General features: G+C 32.3%; 1 protein-coding gene across 8 annotated transcripts in view; it reads left to right on the top strand.

The window, feature by feature from the left end:
- Positions 1-997: 997 nt before the first annotated feature.
- LOC126745229 (protein lap4-like) overlaps positions 998-26,536 on the top strand; it is a 133,858-nt gene continuing 108,319 nt past the window's right edge. For 4 of the 8 annotated variants that reach the window (XR_007663467.1, XM_050452978.1, XM_050452977.1 and 1 more), the window contains exons 1-4: positions 999-1,361; positions 1,419-1,536; positions 23,592-23,881; positions 25,226-25,474. Coding sequence is in view for 7 of the 8 variants with exons in the window: in XM_050452978.1 (XP_050308935.1) it covers positions 1,200-1,361; positions 1,419-1,536; positions 23,592-23,881; positions 25,226-25,474 (819 nt within the window). In the remaining variant the exon portion in view is untranslated. Of the gene's footprint in view, positions 1,362-1,418; positions 1,537-23,591; positions 23,882-25,225; positions 25,475-26,536 lie in introns of all 8 variants that reach the window. The other 4 variants (XM_050452980.1, XM_050452979.1, XM_050452981.1 and 1 more) reach the window with 3 other exon arrangements.

The following is a 26,536-nucleotide window of genomic DNA, read 5'->3' as shown; positions in this document are numbered from 1 at the left end:
TTGAAACTACTGAACCATGTGAGATGCCTATGGCTTCCGCAATCTCTCTCACTTTCAATCTCCGATCGGCTAAAACCATATCGTGAATTTTTTCGATTGTTTTGGATGTAGAGACCTCGACTGGGCGTCCAGAACGTTCGGCATCTTCCGTGCTTGTACGGCCACATCGAAATTCAGTAAACCACTTCTTTACCATGGAAATGGATGGTGCAGAGTCCCCATAATATTTATCAAGCTTAGCCTTGGTTTGAGTGATGGTTTTTTTCCGTAAAAAATAATGCTTAATGAGCACACGAAATTCACTTTTTTCCATTTACTTCTCAAAACGAGTGGTAGTCTGCTATCAACAGCTGTCAAACACAAACTAAATGACGCAGCTTGTTCAAATTTTGACAGGCGTCAACTGACAGTTCTCTGATGACAGGAGCAGAGTTGCCATTTCCATTAAAGGGCGGGAAATTCAAAAAGTCACGGACTTATTGACCCGCCCTCCAAGAGTTTTAGATCCTCCACATGTTTTCATAATGCTTGGTAAAAGTTAACTTATTAGCGAAGATCCCTAAAATATTGAGACCTAAGTAGCAATTTATTAGTGTTCATCTCTAGTCTCTCTAAAGACTCTGGATCTTTTCGACGAAAGGCAGTCATTGATATAATTAATACGATAAAGAAGTTTGAAGTCATCTATATTTAGAAGAACCAGAGCGCTCAAATAGAACTCGTTCTTTGGCTAAACTATGTATAAGAAATGCACACATGTTTCGCCTTTAAGCAACTCTCTTATGCGTAATGACCGATTCCCCAACCTGTATATCATCCTCTGTTCCGCCAATTACGTAAAGCTTACTTACCCTTTTACTATTCAGGAACCTTGTATGAAATAAAACCGGATCAGTTTGAAAACGCCTAAGTTACGACGCCATCTCTTAACACTCCGGCTAACCTGTACAGCCTGTTAACCTGTCAAATGTCAAATTCTGTCATGTGTCAAAATTATTTGCATTTTCTTTCCTTAATTTTCTAGGGAAAATTGCAGTTTAGTGAGCGGGAGTGGTGCTAGATTGGTGATCGTGTTATATGAGGAAGTAGTTTTTCGTATTTTCGTGTTTTATTTGAAATTCTTTTATTTATCGTGACCGGACTAGTCGTAATTTTAATAGTTAAGTTTTAAATATGTGCCCGTTTGAAATCTAGATACAATGTTTCGCTGTATACCGATATTTAAGGGTTGCAACAGGCAAGTGGAGTTTGTTGATAAAAGACACAGTTCTCTTGTAAATGTGCCCGAGGATATATTACGTTATTCGAGGAGTTTAGAGGAACTTTTACTAGACGCCAACCATATCAGAGATCTTCCCAAGGTAAACAACATCCCTAGTTGGATTTTTTTCATGGTAATTTGTTTTGTTTGTTTGTAGAACTTCTTTCGACTCCAAAGGCTTAGGAAGTTAAGTTTAAGTGACAATGAAATTCAAAGGCTACCCTCTGACATACAACACTTTGAACATTTAGTTGAATTGGATGTATCAAGAAATGGTAAGTACCAGAAAATTGAAGAAAACAAGACTTTAAACGAGATTTAAATGGCCAGTACTTTACTCATAGATAATAATCATTAGGTTAGGATTATTTGATTGCAATCAGAACAATTAATTATCAATAGTAATAACAAGTTGTAAACAACTGATACCCTGTGAGACACAATACCATATTGGGTGAATAGACAATATTTTGACATACCTTTTTAATGCGTAATAAATTGTGCTGCATTATAACTTTTTAGTCAAGACTCTGGGTTAAACAAGCATCTCATCATGAAATATCAACTTTCAGATTATAGATTCTTATAATAATAAAGTTTATTTATCATCAGTCTCAATAGAAATATCACAATTGGAATAATACAAAACTGGAATTGAAGAAATGCATAGTAGGAAAATGATAAAACAGATTGTCTTTCACTAAATCCAAGCATTTCAGAACCAAGTAATTAATATGTTTATCAAATATCAATTTATCATTGATGATTATACTGGTGTTTGTGGCATTAACAGTTAAATAGTGCAAATATTGCAGTGGCATCTCGACAAATTACACAGGTACCTTATGCTTGATTTTAAGAAGGATATATTTTTGTGGTTTTCATTTTTTCTTTAACTATACATGCCCCCCTATATCAAGCAGCTAACTTTAATATTGTATTTTAAGATTTTGATTGCAATGACAAGATAATTTTATTTTTAATTGATAGGTTTAATTCTGATTCCAGGGATGTTATCTAATCTGATGTTACTAAAATTAGAAACAAAAATTGATATTAATAATGTACACTTTTTGGGGGAAAAGTTTACAAAACAAAAACAGATTTTCAATAATAATTTTTGTGTAACATATTAAAAGGGAATTTACATCCACCCAATACATCTGAAATAAATTAACTAATTTCAGTTCAAATTTGGCTATTTTACTGCAAAGCCAATATAAATGTAAATCTATTCTGATTGATTGAACATGATATGTAGTGGTCCTCAAAGGTTTATTGGGAAATTGTTCTCCTTTGTGACCATTGTAATAAGCATTAAAATGTAATGTTACTCATTTAACCACAAACATTTGTATTACACTATATATAGTCCTACCAAATACATGTGACATGGCATACATTGATAAACATATGGAAAATTATAGGTTGCTGAGTGTTATCAGTAATATGCTAAACTCATTTCCTTAACACACTATTACTAACCCATCCTAAGCAAATTTATATAACTCTTTATTATATTACTGGGTCCAAGCATAAATTGAAATACTGTTTACACATTAAATGCTTACTCATTGCATAGGTATGCCAAAGGAAACACCTTTTTTGTTTACATGTTAAACTGATATGAACCAAGTCAACCATTGATTGTTAAATTCTTATAGATAAAAACTGTCTTGTTCATGTTTGGCCCTTTCAAATATTTAAACTAGATGCTCTTTGTTAATGCTATAATATATGAAAAAATATGATGCAAACTTCATTTATATATTTGGAAAATTCATAATGTCCTCTAGAGGCTTACATATAAAGAAAGTATACCCATAGTAATGGGTTCATTCAACTCTAAATAATCGTTGGCGTTTCACCTGAGGCAAGGTCTCCTGCTTCTACAGGAACAAGATAATTGATCTTTTTTATGTCTGTGCACTCTTCTTGGGCTTGGAATTTCTTGTGCAAAACCAGCTTAGTATTTATTTGGTTATTTCTCTTTAGCATGGTGTTCATTATTACAGTGATTGATTTTGGCTATAACATAATCCACAAATAGTTAATCACAAATTATGCGAGTCCTGTTTATTTAGTATATTTTACTCTTTATGTTTTAATAATATTTTCTTAAAGAACCAATAAAATTTTATTTAATTTGCATTTTAAAGTGAGTTTACAAATAAACTGCTTGTGCGAACCAAACTGTCTTAATAGTAACATTAATATCATTCACTATAACAATGTTATTTAACTGTTACTTAAATTGTTAAAGAGAAATGCCGCAATTCAATTAAAGTCAGAATAATTTGGTTGGCCTCCTTGCCCCAACTGCTTAGGCGAACTGTGTTAATTTGTTTTCTTTAGAAGATTAAATTAAATGCTTAAAATTACAAGTGCATGGCCAGTGGGTCCAATCCTTGATTACCAGATTTATAATTTGAGATATCAGTAAGCAAGTAACTTATATAAAAACTTGAGAAAATCGTGCAATTGAATGTGTTTTGGCCCATGTGTTATTGTCTTAATCAAATGAACATTTGTAATTGAGTGTGTTTATTGAAGATTCTTTTTTTAATTATTAGCACTACTTAAAACATGATTAAATTTCAGGACTTTAACCTTTAGTAATCATCCAGGAGTAGATGATTTTTGATACCACTTGAGGTTAATTTTTCTTATGTTTCAGCAATCTTTCATTGAAGCCTTAATTTCCCTTTGCTACTCTTGTTTTTTCATTCGTCAAGTGTATAAAGCTTCTTTTTATGTGTTGATGTAAGTGCTAATGCTGATTTTGCAGAAAAAGTTCAACCCACTACAGTCAGATATTCTAAAAATATTGGTTGTCTTGGAATTTTATCCATGTCATTAATAAAGAGTAACATGGGTTTACAGGTCACTTTACAGATAAGCTTTATTGTGCAATCTTTTTACACTTTTTCTAAAGACCTTTTTATTATGAATCTCTTTGATATCTGCAGGAAGATGATTACCATAGAAAATAAAAGATTTTTTTATCGATGTACTGTTAGGTATTGGTAAAATTACATCATTGGCCCTTTTACTGCTATATTCATGTCTTTCTGTTACATTACTGTGATTTCTATTTTTTTTTAATAAATAAACGGATTCCAAAATGAATAAAGAAGGCAGAGTTCAGATTTTGTGTAAAATAAAAAGTTCTTTGCATGAATCCCTCGCTCCAAATTGTATCTGATAGCCCTTTTTTGCGACACAAAAGCACTTCTGATAATTCGATCTATACAGATCTACTACACTGAATCTGGTATAAGGATATATTAGGGCATAGCATGCTAGAGATAGGTTTCAAAGATTGTATTATTGGGAAAGAATGATAAGATCCGTACTATCCTCGCACAATCAAATGCTTTGCCTAAATCACAAAATGTAGCACCTATAAACATGAAAATCTCAATTTTCATATTGTTAATATAAGCGATTATTTCATCTTTATTAAAAGTGAAAGCGTCACGGTCAAATATACCACGCTTGAAATACCGATTTAAGAGGCAAGCAAACAAAAAATAACCATTTGGTTCCGGTCTTTGAATAACGAACCCTTTGCCTTAATGCTGTGCTACTATATACTCTTACAGTTCAATCAATTTTCTCACGTACGTATTTTCGACGACCTGCAAGGCGACCTTCGCAGTTTAATAATTATTATTGCTAGTAAAAAATTGTTTGAATGTTTTGTCATAATTGGTTTAAATATTTTCTCTGGGATCTGTTATTAAGTTGAAATACAGGTTCTATTAATAGAATAGTAATGTATCAAGTACATTCATTCACTTCTTAACTGATTTGCATCACGTTCGTTCCTAACCGTTCTAGGTTCAGTACTTAACGGGACTGATATGAATTACAATAATATTAAAGTCGGTAGGGGAAAATAATCCCGCTATATTGTTAATGTTTGATAGAATTCTTTTGGTGATGGATGATTGATAGATACATACAGGATGGTCACTTGATTCACTGCTACATGTAAACCTTTAATTAATCACACACTTATCCCTTGCTAGTGTAAACTAGAGAATCACAAAGTAAGTGTTCAAGCTTAGATTTGCAAATGGATTTCTTATTTACATGCTTTCGTAAACCTAAGATTGCTGTCCAAAACTAAACCCAAGTATTTAAGTCTTGCCTTTAAACACATAACTTGAGTCTTTAGAGGATTGAGACTCAATTCAGTGATCGAATTCAAAAATTGACAATATGCATTTTATACCTTAAGTAATGCTATTAGATACTGAAAAAATTTTAAGGGCATTTGTCCCACATTTTTTGATATGGAACATATTTTGTATGTTTGCAGAAAAAAAAAGTAAGAATAGAAAAGTGAAATCCGTTTTTTTGCTATTTTTAGTCGAATAAGTTTTAGAGGCTTTTAAATTCATAAAAACAGCAATTTTCAAAGCCGCGTATCTTCGAAACACTTGAATAAAAGTATGGCATGTGATACATCAAAATGTTTATAATTTTGTGTAGAATCACATACATTAAAAATAAGAAAGTTGGTATCGACCACGGCTACATGAGACACCCTGTATAAAAAATTTTGGTTGACAAAAATGCACAACCAAAAATACTAATCGACTTGCGCGAGCGTTTTTTCGAACACGCCCTCATTTATTTTTTAATGAATTTGTTCCATATTTTTGCCCTTCGCTGTCTATTATAATGCATCCGTACTGATATGGCATATTATTAATGAAAATAATATGCTAAGAGGGAGGGATATTTCGTGCAAATAAACTAATCCATAAAACCGAGTGGGTATTTAATTAAACCCTGGCCTGAAAGCGACTGCCACCTGTCCAATATTCCGTTCGGTATGCATGGGTAGTCACCGAGTAAAGTACACGTATTAATGCCTATTCCAAATAAGCGAACCGTGTTGCCATATACGAACGTAGCCCGATATAGAAAACCACTTTCGATCATCGGTTAAAACAAATTAAATTTTGATCATTTTAAAGGTCTAAATTGAGGCATTCAGGAAACGCAGGCTTTGAATTAATTCATAATCAAAAATATCTCTCCGCTAAGATCGGAAAAATTAAATCCTGAATGTAAATAAGATCCGTCGATATACAATTGTGGTCACATAAATAGCACACTTAGCCTTTTCATATATTACTTACAAAAAACACATTCCTGACTGATAAGAAAATATTTAAGCAGTTAATCTCCTCCTAATATGCAAGACTTTATGTTTATTTTAAAAATATATGCACATACAGAATTTCATTCCAATATTAACGTTTTAAGGCTGGACACATAAATAGCACACCTTTCATTCTTATTTAATATATATCGAGTGTTAATTAGTAAGTATTATTTTAACTTTTAAATTTTTGAATATTGTCAAGAGTAGTTTTGTTTTTAGTGGGTAGAAAGAAACATTCTGGACCAGAGAGGAGAGCTCTTATTATAGAAAAGAAAAATCAAGGCTTTTCTATTTCTGCTATAGCAAAAGATTTAAATTGCTCTAGGAAAATGGTTTATAATGCTCTGGCTCTCTATGAGACCACTCAAAGCACAATGAACAAGAAAAGATTAACAAGGCCTCGAAAAACCACGTATAACATGGATAAAATTATTATTAGAATAAGCAAGGGTAATCCATTTTTAAGTTCCGCCCAAATAAAACGTGAAATAGCAGACCAATATGGCGTCAATATTTCTGCAAGAACAATAAGAAGAAGATTATGTGAAAAAGATCTCAAAGGTTGTGTAGCTAGAAAAAAACCACTTGTTTCAAAAAGAAATATTAAAAAAAGATTGGCATTTGCTAAACAACATATAAATAAGGACATTAATTTTTGGAAAACCATATTATGGAGCGATGAAACCAAGATTAATAGATTTGGAAATGATGGAAAATGCTATGTTAGACGTCCTCCCAATCGTGCCTTAAACCCTAGGTACACAATTAAAACTGTTAAGCATGGAGGAGGATCAATTATGATATGGGGAGCAATGTCATGGCATGGTGTTGGACCTATTCATCGTATAGAGGGAATAATGGACCAATACAAGTATAGGGAGATTTTGCAGAATGTTATGGAACCATACATGGAGCATTTTATGCCAATTACATGTAAGTTCATGCACGATAATGATCCAAAACATTCTGCAAAATCAATAAAACGATGGTTTACCAAAAATGTGGTAGATGTTTTGGAATGGCCGCCACAAAGCCCAGACCTGAACCCTCTGGAAAATTTGTGGGATCACGTTAAAACCAAAATTAAGGTATTAAATCCCTCAAATCTGGATGAACTATGGCAAAACTTCCAAGAGGCTTGGAACAGTATTCCGGCAAGCGTGTGTGCAAAATTGGTGGAGCCAATACCCAAGCGATTAAGTGAAGTTATAAAAAATAAAGGATAGGTACCCAACAAAATATTAAATTGGTTTTGGTGAAAGTAAATATTTTTTAAGTGTGCTATTTAAATGGCATTTTGTTATGTTTCTTATATATTTAAAATATTCTTTTAATTTTAATTAAATACAACTCTTTGTAGAACATCTAAGCTAAATATATTATAAAAAAAATAGAAAATGGTATTTAATATTTTTTATCGCAATTTAGAAAAGTGTGCTATTTATATGACCATAACTGTATAAGTAAAAGCCAGACGTACAAATAGTCTTCTTTCAAGTAGTGCTCCAAGCATATAATATATTATAAGTCTCACGATCTTTCAGCGAATTAAGTTTACCAGGAAGCGAGGAAATGACAAAATCTCCGCAGTTATCGGAAGTGCTGATTGATTTTCGCTGTACTTTATTAAAGGCTCTATAAAATAAAGCTCCATCCATGAAGAACACACTCACTTGTTACACTCACTGGTTTCCATGCCGATTTTTATATAATTTAATTTTAACAGTAAAAGATTGGATAGATGGAGGTTCGCTTAATAGAGAATTTTGACTCTGGTAATTGCCTCCCTAATAGCGAAGAAATTATTGAAACGTTTTAATTGCTTATTATACTAATTTGCTATTTAATTGCTTAAAAGCGCTTGGTCGATATGGAAGTTACTTTTAGTAAACTCAATTTGTTTTTAGAAATAACAAATCTACAATAAAAAAGATTGGAACTGGGAATACATGTGCGTCTTTTTATTTATTTATTAACTGGTGGTGCATATACAGTGCCGGCCAAAAGTAGAGAAACTTTTAATTATTTTCTAATTTAATAATCTATTGAACATTTTTGTGACACCATGTATTAAAAATGTTTATCTTAGCCTATGCCATAAATTCATACCAAAACAGTTTGAATATTTATCACAGGAATGTAAATAGTAAACAATGTTTTTTTTACTTGAGGACATAAATCGAGAAACTTTTTGTATTAAATATTTTAAATTAAATAGGTCTCGTTTGAAGCAGTTCGTTTTCGATTGTGAAAAAGCCTATTTAGTATTAAAATGCCTTAAGGTATAAATTTATCTGAACAAATAAAAAAACTTATAATTAAGAAGCACAAGTAACAATCGCTAGAGAACTTGATCTTCATAAAAGTGTCATTTGTAAACAAATCAAATTGTGGCAAACTAGAGGCACTACTGCCAGCATCTCTAAGCCAGGTAGACCCAAAAAAACAACATCTGCAACTGACAAGCTAATTAGACGATGTTCTATAAGAAATCCATTTTTCTCAGCCCAAGATATAAAAAAGGCATATCCCAGCATTTGCCTTTCAGTTCGATCTATTCGAAGACGTTTATGTGACGCCAACTTAAAAGCCAGGAGACCGGTAAAAAAACCTTTCATTTCAACGAAAAATAGACAAATTCGTTTAAGATTCGCAAAAGAACACTTACATTGGACCTATAATCAATGGAAAAACGTGTTATGGTCAGACGAAAGTAAGTTCAATTTATTTGGGTCAGATGGTATGAGATGGGTTAGACGTCCCGAGAATGAAAAATTCAACCCAAAGTACACTATTCCCACAATCAAACATGGAGGCGGTAATGTGTTAGTGTGGGGATGTTTTTCCGGGCATGGCGTTGGTCCGTCCACTGGTGAGAATAGATGGGATCATGAATAGCCAATATTATCTAAACATCTTAAGGAATAATATGCTTCCCTACGCCTAGGATAATTTGCCGTTAATTTGGAAATTCCAGCATGATAACGACCCCAAGCACACTTCTAAAATTGTTAAAAATTTCCTAACCTCTCAACAAATTCAAGTTTTGAAGTGGCCAGCTCAAAGTCCAGATTTAAATCCCATCGAAAACTTGTGGGAGGAAATAAATTTTGTTTGCATATTTTGTAATAAATTATTTGTTTTCAATGTTTTTTTTCTAATTATTTTCGTCACTACTAAATATAACCATAAACATTATTAACATTTATTTCGAATTAGTTTTAATAAGAAAAAAATAAAAATATTAAAAGTTTCTACACTTTTGGACGGCACTGTATGTTTAATTACACTAATGGTGACCATGAGTCCTAGCTCAAAAAAGCTGTGGTCAAAAAAAAAATTGTAATATAATTTTATATTTTAACAAAACAGCACCGCTAATTTGCATATTATTTATTAAAAAAAAAAAGAATTATAAATGTTGAAATACGTACATACAAAAAAATTATTTTTTTAAATAATTTAACATGAATTCTATAACAAAATAATCTGAAGTTAATTTAAATTTCGAGTTTTTCTTCTTGTTCCACAACTGCGGGTAGATCAAGAATCCTTCCTATTAATTCTTTAATTTGCTTTTGTAGCGTTAGTATTTCAAATCTTCGATGTAAATGTAAGGAAACTAATTCATGCGCTAAATTTTCAATAAACCGAAACCGGCTCCCATTATTTTTCCAGTAAAGAATTGTGAAATTTTTAGAACAAAAAAATACTTTCCTCAAAAAATATTGTTTTTCTCATTACTCTATATATTTTTCGAAAAACGCTAAAAAAGGTGTCCAGTCAAATTATTCCAGGAATATGTGTACAAATTTCCAAAATTTTATTTTCGCTATTTTTTGAATTATAGGCGAAATTTACAGGAAAAGAATTTCCCTTCCATAAAAATAATTTTTCTTCTTAAAACATCCTGTACATTTTTTAAAAAATAAGCTAAAATAGATGTCTAATTATTCCAGGAATCCATAAACAAATTTTCCAAATTAAATTCTGACTAGATTTTGAGCTATGAGCATTTTGTTCAATTTTTTAGAAATAAATAACCGTCCTCCAAAATCTTTTTTTTGACATCTACATATTTTAAAAAACGCTAAAACGGGTGTCCATTGAAAGAATGTATATGCCAATTTCTAAAATTTTTCATAAAAAAAAGTGAGTTTAAGATAATATTGACCATTGAACAAATAAAAAATAAAAATGTAAAAAAAAACTTCAGAAGTTTTCCCTATAAAATCCATGACCTAAAAAGTGGCCCTTAGACGAGATTTTTTATGATTTTTCTTCATATTACCCTAAAAGTAATTCAGTTGTTTGAAAAAAGCCGAATAACTCCAACTTGGAAATGCATATAAAATGACTTAAATTGGGTATAAGGATTGTTGTAGGCGGTACTTTTTTTATATCATTTGTGATCTCTCAAATGCTGACATTTGACTGTGTCTAACGTAGATCCAAATTTTATATGGGGCAATACTAGGACCCAGATTGTTCTCAATCTATTTTTAAATAATATTCTTGATAAACATGGACAGTTAGTAAGTAGTGACCTCTCAAAGGCATTTGTTTATGTCTACCATAGATCCGAATTTTAAATGGGTCAATACTAGAGCAATTTTAATCTCAATATACCCTAGAAAACATATCCATGATACCACATATTGCAACCTATAATAAACATGATCAAGTCAAAGGCATTTGACTAACGTGTCTACCTTGCAAAAATGCCCAAGTAAAACCTTTCTTTCAATCCTCAATGACTTGTGATAGATATGGTCAATTAAAAGTATATTTTGTGACCTTTCAAATGCATTTTACTGTGTCAATGGAATCTTAAATGATGAGAAAAGTCCTTCCTCACTGGCACTGTATATCCTATTAATGTCCCCACTATCAATGAAATTAGATATAATTTAATTTAACGGGCAAACAATGAAAGCTATTATGTCTACTACAGTTTTCATGATAACAGGCAATCTTTTTATTATTTAACAGTTTAAAGGCTTTTCTCAATAGTGGTTTGGCTCCTTTGTAAGTTAATAATTTTTTATCAGATGCCACTTTGTAATGCCTGGCCATCTTTTGATTTAATTGAAATAAATAAATACATTTTTATGACATGGTGGATTCAGATAGTGAACACCACCCAGCACATGTTTTTTTTTGGTCGACCAAAACTGGTTACATCAATAAAATTGAATACCATCAATATGACTCTCATATTTGCGAATTTGCATAAAAAATTCATTACACGAGACTCATTAGCATACCAATTTTGAAAGCCATATTTTTTTTTTAAATTAATGTTCCTACTTGATTAGTTTTGGCTTTTACAAGCAAAAGCCAAAATATGCTTTAATGCCCATCCGAATCAGCTTTTAATAGAGATGACACCCAACTGCTTTTGCAGTTATCCCCCTAAAACTCTTTTAATAATAAACATTTCCTACTTCATACAATATCGACCTTAAATTAACTGAAGATTAAGACAAACCAATTTAATCATTTTATCAGTTAGTAGACACACTATAGGTACATAGTACAGCACGACAAACAGGTATTATTAGATTAAGGGCCCATTACGGGCTCTAATTACATTTTGACCCCACAATTTAACCTATGCGTCCAGAATACATCGATTTTTATGTCGAAGTTAATCTAATAATTATGCAATGTCCTGTTTGTTTTCTTTTTGACCCACCTCTTGTTTATTTTTTATAGGTGGGACGCGGAATTTAATAGCAATGACCGTAAAAGTGCGGTGTGGGTCTCAGATGAGCTTCAAAAAATCTAAATTTATTTGTATTGAGTTGAGAATATAAATTATACAACGTTTTTAATAAAAAAGCTTTTTTTTATGTTTATCGTTGATCTCTTCATTGATTACACGTGTTTCGATTTTTTATGGGGGGAAATCATCAGATCTTATAATTCAATATAAATTGGAAATATTTAAAACAATTTTTAGTAGTGTCCTCTAATGTTGTCACATTTCTCCCCAATTTCTTAATATTTTTGCCTATTCATTAATTTATTTTTTTTTCCAGACAGGGCTCTATAACTAGAATTAAGAATTGGTTTCGTTGATTTTGAAACTCGATTAGAGGCATTAGATTTAGGTTTTCTTAGTTTTTGTAATGTTCAGGAGAAAATAGAGGAGCAATAGGAGGAGGTTGATAATTCAGAGGAAAGAGGCTCAGTCGAAGATCAATATTTCACTTTGTCAGTTCAACTTAAACATAAAATTAATATATTCTCATAAAAACTGGCCTTAAAGTGAAAAATTAATTAACATTAAAAAGAGCTATTTTCTTACTTTTTCTTACATTTCTTTAAATTCCATATTGTTTGTAGACTATTGTTTTGTAGATGGTTTACATTTTGCTTTAATTATGTAATTTTAAGTTTTGTCCCATTCACTTGTATTTTAATATGCCATTTTTATTCGTTTTAACCTTGTCTGAGGCACTAGAACTGACAGAACCCCTTAATAGGACATGTTATATGTCCGAAACATATGTTGGATTAATAGTTTTTAAATAAATTTAATGAAGAATGACCGAAAAACTCTTAGTGACCCATCGAGAAAATTAATATTCTTATAAAAAATTACATTGACACAAGTAATAAAACTCCGCGAATTTGGCCTCAACTGCCTGGAATTGAAAAATTAATTAACATTAAAAAGAGCTACGTTGTCACTTTTTCTTAAATTTCTTTAAATTCCATAACATTTTTCCCCGTTAATTAATTTAATTATTTCTTACAGGCAGTTGAAATTTTTGTTAAGAGAAAAATAAGAATCTTATTAACGAGGCAATTTGAGAAAAATTAACGCTTATGGGAGCGTAAGGGCGTGGCATATTACAGGTAGTACAAGAAATCAAGTTTAAATTAAGGGGCAATCAAATAAATGCTCAGTACTTTATAGTAATCATGTATTTTCTCCAGTTGAGATAAACCATATGTAGCAAATGAGACCTCTTAGGAATATTCCCTTATGGGCTTACAAAAGGTATAATTAGCAGAGAGAGAAAAGATGCCATCTTGAACTAGAATGAACATGGATGCTATTCCGCAGGTGACCCTAAAAACTGTCGTTTTAACAGTAATTTGAAACGTACAATCACATCAAAATCATCTCGTGAAATAGCGGAATCACGTTTTATTTTCCCATTTCAAAACGAGGCATTTCTTGCAGCAGCAGGTACACAAAATATTTTCTCACGAATTCAAACGTCTTAAGACAATTAGCGGTGCATCTCGCTCCTCTGTGGGAATTTCTACTAACATTATTTTTTATTTTTGTCAAATTTGAAGGTAGCATAACGCTTAAAGGGCTTTAATTTTGCGATTAATAAATAAAAAAGCTAATATCTCTCTTTCCACTTCCACTGACGAATAGAACTTTTTCCCTTTTAAATAAATTTTCAGTAGCACCAAAGAATTGTTAAGCATCCAAGTGTCTCATAGTGCACCATAGAAATACTCCTTATAGCAGTATTGAATAACCTATTTAAACTTAAATGTGACATCATCTATTATTTAACTACGAGTTCTCATGAGCGACGTTTTTTTTTTAATGAGTACATTACTTTTTATATGCCAGGTTATCAAGGTCAAGTCACATAATGTGCCACGTAAAATATAAAATATGTATTGTATTTGGCTAAATGTTATTTTTTGTAGGTGCGTGCATGCATTCGTTTTTCCTTATGATTGACGTTTATTAATATCTTTAAATAAAATACAGTTTGAAGCTTACGGAGTGAATTTTGTAGTACGAAATAGAAAGGTTCAGCCATAGGGCATTAAAGTTTTATATTTCTTATTACCCAATGTAATGTTTTCTTATTTCGCCATTTGGGGTAATAAGAAACGGTTAGGTTACATCCCATATATCAACAGTTTAAGTTGAATCGGGGTATTAAGATACAGTATTAAAGTGTATCTTTTTACCCAAATTTTTTAATTTTTGTTTTACTTTTTTTGTCCGCCTCCAACAAAATTAAAGAACAAAAGTGATGCTTAAAGTTGGAAAATTTATTTAACATTATAAAAAATAGAGATTTTTACTAAGTATCATTTAGACTAGAAAACGAAAAACAAACATATCTAAACGCGAAATAACGTAATAAATGATACAAAATCATACTTAAACGAACATATATTCTTTTTTCATTGCAGAATAGCATTTTTTAATTTGAACATAATCTGCCCTTTTAATAGTAAAGGGTCCAATGCCCAATAAATTGATAGATTATATAGAGATGGCGAAACTGACGCAACAGGACTTGGAGCGACTTGAGGCTGGTCCTCGGTTGGATTGGTATATTCAGCAATATTTCCAGCTTCCTTGAACCTTTCAAATTTTATAGGATCGTAGGCAGTCTCTGGAAACTTGTCAAAATTTACAGGAAAAAGTCCCGTTGATTGAAAACCGGACCTAAGATTCCGGGATTTGAAGGACTCTTCCCACAAAGTACCAATAAGCTCAGCAAATTGTGCTTTTGTCAACAATTTTCCAGGGTACTTTCTGTTATGTTCAATAAGAAGTTGATTCCAATCTGTTTTCATAATCTTGAACACTGTTTTGTCAAGTGGCTGAATGAAATGACTTACATTTGTAGGAATAGTATTTTGTGGAAATTTGACCAGTATGACATTATTTTCTTGTGCAAGTTTCACTAGACTGTAGCTAATATGAAAGATCACTCCATCACCTTCTTGCGTCTTTGCTCTTTGGAAGGAATGGATGGTAAAAATAATTCTTTAAACCATTTGTTAAATAAATTCCCATCCATCCAACCATATTCTTTAACAGCATATCGCGTACCGGGGTATTCATATTCTGGAATCCATGTGGACCACATCTGCTTCCCAGTGAAAATTATGAAAGGCGCAAGTTTTGTCCCATCAGCTGCTCCGCAGGCTAAAACTGTCGTTTTTTTTTTCCAGTTCCCGCAATATTTCTCGAGATTCTTTTGACTCCCTTTTCTGCCACGATCTTCATATCCTTTGGCCGCCATCTTCAGAGCCAATGCCTAGTTCATTGAACATTTTTGAAATGTCATCGTAAAAACGTCTAATGACAAAGGGATCCGTTCGTCTGACCCTTTGTGAGCTGAGAGCTTCACCTTTTCTTATGGCTAGCCGAGGATAGCGCGCCAAGAATCCACGAAACCAATCCTCACCAGGACCTTTTCCATCTTTCCATCTGGTTTCTATTTTCTCTTCCTTAATAACACAAGTGTTAATGTCTCTTTTTTCGTTAGTCCTTCACCATGTAGCGCGCACACTCTTAGGTACTGAGCAAGGTCCTGTTCATCTTTATACCTAAGTTCAGACTTTCGCCCACCACCCACTTTTTTGTATTGTTTGGAAAGCGTCCCAAATGGCACTTCGTATTGTTCTGCCGCGGCACGTAGTGTTAAACCTCTGCGAACTGCAGATATAGCTTCTGTCATACGATCAGGGTCATAGGTTACCCTTATTCCCTTCTTTTTGTAATTTCTAGGCATTTTTACTTAACTGGATTTACCTGCAACAACAAGAAGGACTAATAATAATAGTTTTTTATTACCCCACAATAGGGTTTCTTATTGCCCCATTAAAAAAAAACAATTGGGGTAATAAGAAACAATTCCATTATGGTGTACGCGTTTGTTACAGGGAGATCTGAGAAAAAAGAAAATAAAGGCCTTTCACTCGTCTACAAGCTACGGTATCGAAACTAATGCTAAAAAATTTCTTGGGGCAAATTTAAAAAAATTTATTTGAAACGCACCACTTTGAGGTGATACAGTTTTAGGCAGAGTTAGCAAGTCTGTCAAAAAAATTGATAAAATATACAGCAATGCGAAATCGACTTTATATACCTTTTAAGTGTCTTGTATAATTTTTTCAGATTTTTCACATTAACAAAAATTAAAAAAAAATTATATGTATCTTATTGCCCCTGTTCCTTATTCCCCCATTGTACTGTCAGTATGGTCCCGGAAATAAACAAAGAATTCAAGAAGAAGTTTGTAATTTGTTTAATGCAACATACCCGAAAAGGCCCATTACAAGAAGTACATTAAGTAAAATTTCTCCAATAAAAATTAAAATCTCAATTCGTTGAGTTTCATTTAAAAGAACCATATATACTTTAAATACGTACTGACACAATTCATATTTGACAATTCACTTACCATGCCTTTTATACCTTAAGTAATGCTTGTTTTTTTATTAGATACTTAAACAATTTTAAGCGCATTTGTGGCCGAATAAATGGCATTAAAGCATCAAGATTTCTTGTGGATGACTAGAGTGGCCCTAGTTCAAAATTGCATAATAACCATGTTAGACAGACAAAATGGTGGACACAGCCCTTAAAGGATTTTATCAGGAAAAGTATTATACTAATAGGTGATTTACATGTTATTTCCATGTTAATTTAGAATCTAAAGTAACCCCTAGAAATGCTGAATGTGAGACCACAACTGATATATTAAGTGAATTTCTTTTTAAACTAAAAAAAATAAGCATGTAAATAAGAAAGCCACTTACGAACACAATGCTTGAATACTCACTTTGTGATTCTCTACTTTTCACTAGCAAGGGATGATTTATTGGAGGTTTACATGTAGCAGTAAATACCCTATTGTTAAAGCATCTTAATAGTTGTTTGGCTCCTTTATAAGTTTAATAATTTTCCAGATTCTACATTGTAATGCGGTTATATCAATAAAATTCATAACATTTTAAATGCCATCAATAAGACCCTCATATTTAAGAATTTGCGTAACAAACCCATTAGCATACAAGTTAAATTTTAAGTTGCTGTTCGATTAGTTAAGTTTCATCATGCAAAAGTCAAAATATGCTGTTCTTTAGATTAATTCTCAGGTGTTATATGCAGATGACGCACAAGTGTTTTTGCATTTCTTTGACCTTTGGAACCCTAAACTCCGCAACAATATCTTTGGGTCTTGACTTACCAAAGTTTAAAGAGTTTATTATAAATTATTTTAATTACGTAAATAGTTGAATAAAGAGTGTTTGTCGTATTTAGAAGTCAGATGTCATTCTTAGATAATTTTATATCCCTGCCCTAATAATCTATAAACATATTAATTAATTCAATAAATGCTTTGTAATGATCCTTTTTTAAAAATATATATAAATTTGAATTATTTATTTTTTTATTTTTAAACATATGAAGTAATTACCCTTAATTCCCTTAATCATTTTCAATAATAAATGCTGCTCTTGAACCATTTCCTACTCCATATTTTAAGTCGATATAATAGCCTTAATTAACTGAAGATTAAGACAAACCAATTCAATCATTTTATCAGTTTGCTTAGTATACACATTAGGTGATATTATAGCACAACAAACAGGTATTATTAGGTTAAGCGTCCCATTACAGACTCTAGAATTACATTTTGACCCCACAATTTAACCTATTCCTTCCTTCAACTGAAGATATTCGTTCGAATCTCTTCAGTTGAAGGAATACAAACAACTCTTCCTGTCTGGCAGAGATTACACGTGTTTCGACTTTGTGTGGGGCATCATCAGATCTCAACTACATATTCAGATCAATACAATGTGGATTGTTGTTGATATTTAAAATGGTTAAGCAGGAAAAAGAGCTTGATTGCAACTTTTTGCCAAATTTCTTTAAATTTCATCACATTTTTCCCTGTAGTTAATTAAATTTTTTTCTTCCAGGCAATTGATTTTTTATTATATATTTTTTTTTTAAATAAATAGCAATTTGGTCACTTTCTTCAATTTCTTTAAATTCCATGATAATTTTTCATGCATGTAAATTTAATTTTTTTTTTTAACAAGTAGTAACCCCTAAGTACCTGGAGGATAATTTTTTTAAAATAAATAATAATGTTGCCACCTTTTGCTAAATTTCTTTAAATTCCATGATATGTTTTCCTATTAATTAATTTAATTGTTCCTTACAGGCAGTTGAAATTTTGGTTAAGAGAAAGTGGCCTTAGAGCCTGAAAGAGAAATTAAAAAAAAAAATAGCAATGCTGCCACCTTTTGCCAAACTTCTTTAAGTTCCGTCACATTTATCCCTGTTAATTAATTGAATTTTCTCTTACAGGCAGTTGAAATTTTTGTAAAAACAAAAATAAAAATCTGATTACTAAGGAATTCTGATGACAAATTTGAAGAAATTTTTTGATTTTGGCAACAGTGCACAATCTAAAAATTTTGTAATATCCCAAGAAATCCCCAAAAAGTTAGTTTATTAGAGGTGGTACAAGAAGCAACATTGTCAAATTTAATTAAGAGGAAATTAAATAAATTCTTCATAGTAATTATGTATTTCCTTTAGTAGAGATAAATTTTTCACATATTTGAAGATCTTTTAATTATTTATAGTGGCAACACCGGCCATATGCAGCCAAGGAGGCTGAAACTATTACCGCCTTCATTTCCCGGTCAACATCTACACTCGAGACTCACAATTTGCAATATTATTTATGTTATTTAAAGAACAACATTTACTGTATATATGGCAAGTATACCCAATTTCAAAATTCCTCTGTGGTTGAGATTTGTTTTTGCGTTGCCATTCCATACATTGATAGAACCCTATATGTGCCAAAGTATTGTTTACATCAAAGTTTCTATTTTTCATAGTGTGTATTATAGAAATACTCTTTGTGGCAGTATTATTGAACATCAACTTAAACCAAGCCAGTATTTATTATAAAGGCAAAAAGATGCATAAAAAGTTTCTTAAGATTCATAAGAAAGAAAAAAAAGAAACTTCCTGGATAGACTGATCCAGTAGAGTGTTTTGTGGATGAAGAGGCTTTCACGCCATTCACAATTCTCGTGCTCACTTTGATATCGTGACTAAGTGTGAGATGGGTGGACATGGACTCTATTTTTCCATATATTGATATAAATGAATTTTCTGTGTGCATACAAAAGCAATATTGTGTCTAATCTGACCGATAAACTTGCCATAAATTCTGCTAGGGTCTTCCTTAAATTAATCAGTCAGCTTTTAGAGGCCTAAAATCCGTTGAACCATGAAAAAGGGAATATTTAAATGCTCCCGTGGAAATTAATAGTCGCAAGGATGCGAGAAATTGATTTTCGTCGTTCTTCATCGGGGGGTTTAGGGATAAAATTGATGAAAAATGAAAAATTTAATGACGCGATCTGTTTTGGAATATTTCCCCCTAGAGGATATTCACTTGTTACGAAAATGTTTCATTACTTCGGCCGTCAACCCCGTCTCTTCGAAATTCTCGTTTATTATTCATTGTCACTTTGAAATTTTATCTATTTCAAGGGTTTGTAAACACTTTCACTTGTTTGATACAAACTGTTTCTACGGTCTGATGTTTCTTGGCTTATGAAACTTCGCTAAAGTTAAATAAAATTTATGGGGAAAAAAATGGAATGTGTTCCCACTAATTTAATTATTTTGACCCGTCTGATTGCGCCGATTTGCGTAACCGTAGACACGTATATTTAAAAGTATCACTTAGCACGTCTTGATGCCTGTGTTTACGAATATCATTAGACGCCGTTAAGTACGTAATTAACATTTATAATCTTAAAAGGAGCACAAGTACTTGCAACAAATATTTTGTCGTCACTTAGGTCATGTATGTGGTAACACTAATATGGAAATTGAACTTTTCGTTTGTTGTTCTGTATCGCCTTGTTTCTTGAGCCATCTGAACTGTCTCAATTGCCTGGAATTCCTGGATTTTTTTTCCCGCATTTGTGGTTATTCCGGGATGTGGAAATCATTCTAAATCCATGATTTTTTTTCTATTTGTGGTAATTTCCGCGCGTGGTTCCACCTGCCTGGCATTTTTGATCTATGATTTTGTTTTATTTTATTGTTTTATGCCGATTGCGGCCTCTATAAGTAAGAGCTGAATTAGGGAGAAATTCAAATTTTTTATGTCAAAAAACCCCCAGGTACTGATTTTCGTTCAGCATTATTTAGGAAATTATGCAGAAAAAATAAAAATAAATCCTTGACACCCTGTATCTTGATAACTAACCAGTTTAGAACATACATGTATAGGAACTTTTTACCTTAAAAATCACCCTGTGAAATATCGGACACTTACTAAATAACACATGTATAATATTTTTGTCCCAAAACCATCTACTTACCAAATGTTATGGTCAAACAAAAAACAAATCTCTGTGCCAGGTCGTATTTACTTTTGGATGGAGAGTTTGGATAAAAAAAAGGATGCAGAGGAAATTCCAGCTATTTTCCCAAAAGGTGCTCCAGTTATTCCTGGAAAGTATTTGCTATAATTCCATTACATAAAAGTTTACCGAAATATAATATTAAATATCACAGACACCTTTTCTAAATTTTGTGATAACTGACATTAGGCTGGTGCAGTGTGGTTGTTTTTTGACGAAAAAAATTCAAGTAAATGTAATTGAATACTCTCATTTTATGTACGAGTTTTTTCACTCATTTCATCAGGTAGATGTAGAGACTCTTTAAGCAAATAAGTTGTCGTGTTATTACATCCAAGTCAATAAGCAAAACGCAGTTTCTTTAATTTTTGTTAAAATCAATGCTGTGGTAAATATATTATTATCGCTTCTTAATCACAGGTTGGTGAACCTTGAACCTTTTCTTATTCTTTCTACACTTTACGTGTCTATATTTTATTTTAATTTTTATTACCCAATTTTTTGGATAAAACATTAATATCGTTTTTCAGCATTTGAGGTAATTCTTGGTCTCTTCCAGGCAGTTAGGGCCAGAAGTGCCTGGAAGAAAAACTTGATGTCAATGAATTTTTGCTTTTTTTTCTTCACTAAATCCCGTAAGTTATGGACTTTATCATAAGTTAATGGAATTTTTGACTTCTTCCAGGCAGTTGAACCCTGGAGTGCCTGGAAGAATAAAAGAATTTTTGAGATTACGCATATACTAGATTATAGAAATAGTCACTTTACGTTTCCTTTTCTCCAGTTTTATCGCTGTTTTCAAAAGTATCTTTTAGCTTCCTCAGTTTTCTTGTTTAATTTTATTGTTATTTTCACTCTTTATTTGTCTTTATCCTACTTTTATTACAATCTTTGGATAATACATGAAAATCCTTTTTTCAGCAGTTAAGTTAAGGTCTTGGGGTCTTCCAGGCAGTTAAAGCCAGGAGTACCTGGACGAAAAACTTGAATTCTATGATTTTTTAGGGTTATTTCTTCACTAAATTCCGCTTAATTTATATATGTGTCCTGTTTAGTCATTTTGACATCATGAGTTAATGCAATTTTTGATTTCTTTCAGGCAGTTGAACCCTGGAGTGCCTGGAAGAATATTTGAATTTTTGAGACTAGGCATATATTATATCACGGAAATAGTCATTTTACGTTTCCTTTTTTCCAGTTTTATCACTGTTTTCAAAAGTATATTTTAGGTTTCTCGGTTTTCTTGTTTAATTTTTTTTTTGCACCTTATTTGTCTTTATCCTATTTTTATTCCAATTTTTGGATAATACATGAAAATCTTTTTTTAGCAGTCAAGGTAGTTCCAGTAGTACCTGCAAGAAAAACTTGATTTCTATGATTTTTTCTTGACTAAATTCCACTTCTTGCTCTATATCTATTTCCTGTTTAATCATTTTTATATCATGAGTTAATTAAATTTTGGATTTCTTCCACGAAGTTGGACTCTGAAGTGCATTCAAGAATTTTCGAGATTGCACATATAGTAGGTCATTGAAATAGTCACTTTACGTCTTGTTTTTTCCAGTTTAATCGCTGTTTTCAAAATAATTTGTTACGTTTCCCAGTTTTCTTGTTTAATTTTATTTATCTTTATCCTCCTTATATTACAACAATTTGTATTACCCAATAATACATGAATATCCTTTTTTAGCAGTCAAGGTAATTCTTGGTCTCTTCCGGGCGGTTAGGGCCAGGAGTGCCTGGAAGAAAAACTTGATTTCAATGAATTTTTGCGGTTTTTCTTTACTAAATCCCGCTTAGTCTTGAGTTATGGACTTCATCATAAGTTACTGGAATTTTTGACTTCTTCCAGGCAGTTGAACCCTGGAGTGCCTGGAAGAATAAAAGAATTTTTGAAATTAGGCCTAAACCATATCATGGAAATAGTCACTTTACGTCTTGTTTTTTCCAGTTTTATCGCTGTTTTCAAAAGTATTTTTTAGGTTTCTCAGTTTTCTTGTTTAACTTTATTATTTTCTTTATACTTTATTTGTCTTTATCCCACTTTTTTTTACAACAATTCTTGAAAATCATTGCGAAGATTAATATTGTTGTTTGTAGCATCAGAGCCAATAAATGAAAAACTAGTTTTTTCACTGATCATAGGTCTCTGAACTTAATCACCGCTGAGATAATTAAATAAATATCTTCTTGCATTTAAGCTTGTAACGGAAACAAATATTATTTTTACTGATGAAAAGTAAACCACTACTAAAATCACCCATGAGATATTTAAGGAGTAGATACAGAACCAATAATTATAGATCTATTTTTTAGTGCTATAAAAATCACTGCTGAAATAACGATTTTACTTCAGTCAAGTTAATTAAAAAAAATTACTGGTCACAGGTCAGGGAAAAGAAGAAATCAAGTTTACAAATCACTTTTGTGATAAATTTCGTTATAATACATCCAAGCACGATTTTTCTTTCAATATCCTTTACATTTGACTCCAAAATATCCTGTAACTTTCACATTAATCATCTATAGTTGTAATAGATTGCTGGGGTTTATTAAGAAACAGTGTGCTGACTTTCATCATAAGACTATGACTATAACTCTCTATTATTCATGTCTGTATAGAAGACTTCACTTTGTCTCAGGCATCTGTGAAAAGATACAGAGCCAGTTTTCTAGATTCATTTGTTACATAAATATTCTAATGCTCGTTCACATTTTACAATCTTAAAATTGCAAAAGAGGCGTACTATTTCGGGTCGTAAATAATCTCCCTAACTCACCAGGTCTACTTGGTAAGTGTTCGTATCCTAAAAACTGAAATAAATTAATACATCACCCTTACTGTCTAGGTCATCTGACTATTGCGTTTTATTGCTATAAATGCCCTATAACATAAGAAAAACGAACGTCATGGTTCTAAAGGTATTTTTTTCTCTCTTTTTACAGACATTCCCGAGATCCCAGAGGCGATTGGACACCTACAGGCCCTACGGGTGGCCGATTTCAGCTCGAACCCGATCGCCCGACTACCGGTCACGTTTCCCCAACTGAAATCGCTGACCACCCTCGGTTTGAACGACATGTCGCTGACCAGCTTACCGGCGGATTTCGGACAGCTCACCTCCCTTACTTCCCTGGAGCTTCGTGAAAATTTACTTAAGGAGCTGCCCCCCTCCTTCAGTCTACTCGTGAACTTAGAGCGGCTAGATTTGGGTGATAATGAAATTGATGAACTGGTAAGAGCTTTGCAATGAACCACTCTCTGTCTTCACACAGAGTATCCCACAAACGTTAAAAATTACGTTACCAAGGTGTGAGAGCATTAATTTCAATAAGTTTGATGCAATCAGAATTGAACAATTGATTGATTTGAATGGCAGATCTGCTCGTCATCAGTCAGCCCCTATTGCTCCACTGTTGGACATACTAGTTCCATCTGGTTTATCTCCACTGTATGATCCTCTTGGTCCATCTGTTGCCTTTAGGATTGCGATTATTTGTACGACCTTAGTCACTCTGGTTCTCCTACGATCAGTCTTAGCATCATAACTTAGGACTTGATCTGCTTCAAATATTGTCATATTCTGAATTACTCATCTTCTTCTTCACATTTATCTTGGTTAATTATTTGGCTCTTAAGTGCAACTGTACACTTGCCATATTAATGATTAGTGGTGACATCGGGAAAGAATGTGCAAAGCCCCCGCTTCAGCACTAATGCTTTACACACCCACAGGGACATTTTCTGTCACACACAGTCAAAAGCTTTAGCCAGGTTACAAAACACCACTGCAACCATTTCTCCATTGTTAGGCTTGAGAGTGAAATAAAAAGGTTTGCCAGACACTCTTTCTCTCTACAGAAAAGACTAATGGTAACTGGCAGTTGAGATGCAATTGAACAGTAGAAAGGATTAATAGTTCTTGCATACATATCATTTAAAATTGGCCCTGTATCTCTAAGTATCCTGTAGTGTCTTAATACTAGCAGCTTTAGAGTCCAGGGGCGTTTACTCAATAGAGTAAATGAATATTTGAATCAAGGTTGAAGCTTCAGTGATTGTTACTAATTAATTCTACAAGAATTATTTTGATTAGGCGACTGACCTTCGATGGGTCAAGCTCATAGTTGTTGTAGGATAACTTTTGATCTACTGAAGTTAGAAGCACAAAATAAAGTTTGTTTGATTAATGATGATCTGCTTAATAACACTGATCATAAAAAAAACCTTTCAGCCTAATATAACTGGAGATATTTGACCTGCTAAGCAATATGTCTCCTTGAAACGAATCACGTCCCAAAAATAACTTATATCTTCCTTATTAGTTGATCTATAGTCATGGATGTTTTAATGAAAGTTAAAGTCTCACTCATGATCTACTAAATACCGTTAAAATTATTTTAATGTCATTGGCCGTTTTTAAGATATGTCAGGTGACCTTCAATGGGTCAAGCTCATAGTTTTTAAAGGATAACTTTTGATCTACTGAAGCTAGAACGACAAAATAAAGTTTGTTTGATTAATCATGATATTCTTGATACTATTTAAAAAAAAATTAACTAAAGTTTTAAATTTTTAGCCACCTCATATAGGAAAACTGCCTGCTTTACAAGAACTATGGCTGGACCATAACCAATTGCAATCACTTCCCTCCGAAATTGGACAACTACACAACCTGAGCTGTTTAGATTTAAGCGAGAATCGACTGGAATTTTTACCTGAAGACATTGCCGGATTAGAAAGTTTAACGGACCTGCACTTATCGCAGAATGTATTGGAAACGTTGCCGGACGGTATCGGCAAGTTAGAAAAGCTCACCATACTTAAGGTAATAATTAATTATTTAAGTGGTCTGTATATTATATCTGGTAATTCAAGGAAATTAGGTTTTTTAGGTCTGGTTTGTTTGCTCGTCTTTCTCGATAAAGGTATTAAATAAACTGTATAAACAATTTTATTGTCGACGATAAGAGAACAATTTTATCAGTATATACGAGTGCCATAAATTATTTGATTACTCGTTATTTTTGGTATACGGGAGCATGCGGCGCACATTTACGCTTCCAGGATTATAGTGAATCGCAATCATTATCCATGATTGATTATTGAAGATAGTACACGTTAGCGTATACAATTTTAATATTTTGTTAAAATTTTCAATATGAAATTGATGTACCTTTTTATGTAATTGTTTTTTTCAATGAATATTCGTCATTTTCCAGGGATTCCAAAGAGTTTTTCATACTTTACAGGCTTTTGACGGCACATTTTATCCAAGTCTTCCAGGCATTGTAAATTATGTTTTTTTATATTCCAGGCCTTTGGGGTTGTTTTCCATTCTATTTCGCGCATTCGACATAATTTTTCATGTAGTTTTTTCCATTCAATATCCAAGAAAATTGATTGATATCCATCTGTATCCTACATTCGATTTAATGCCCAAAAGGATCTCATATATCATAAAGAGTGGCCACCTCGACGACCTGATTTGGAGTTTTGGAGTTTTTTTTATGGGGTTGTCAAGACTCTGAAGGGAAAAACTCATTATTAATCTTTTCTATAGACAATATATGATTTTTTTAGTCCAATTAAAAAATCAATGCATGTTAAATCTGAAGCCATTTTGGGCAAGTCAATCTCTTTTTTTTCCATTGGAAAGAGAAGGATCGTTAATAAAGTTCTTATCCGATATAAATGAACGAAACAATGGTGGAGGAGCTAGGAATTAGTCAAAACGAGATCCTTTTTAAAATTTGGATTTTTTTGAGACTAATGAGTGAGTTCTTAAAGGCGAATTTAGAATGTTTTAACAAGATAACCTGTATATGATTTAAAAGTACGAAATTAAATCAATTTTCTTTAGGTGAAATAGTTTATTTTCAAAAAAAAA

This window comes from Anthonomus grandis, chromosome 15, assembly GCF_022605725.1.
Source record: "Anthonomus grandis grandis chromosome 15, icAntGran1.3, whole genome shotgun sequence".
In the NCBI taxonomy this organism is placed as follows: Eukaryota; Metazoa; Arthropoda; class Insecta; order Coleoptera; family Curculionidae; genus Anthonomus; species Anthonomus grandis.
The sequence above is the reverse complement of the archived record's forward strand: the minus strand, read 5'-3'. Positions and strand labels throughout refer to the sequence as shown.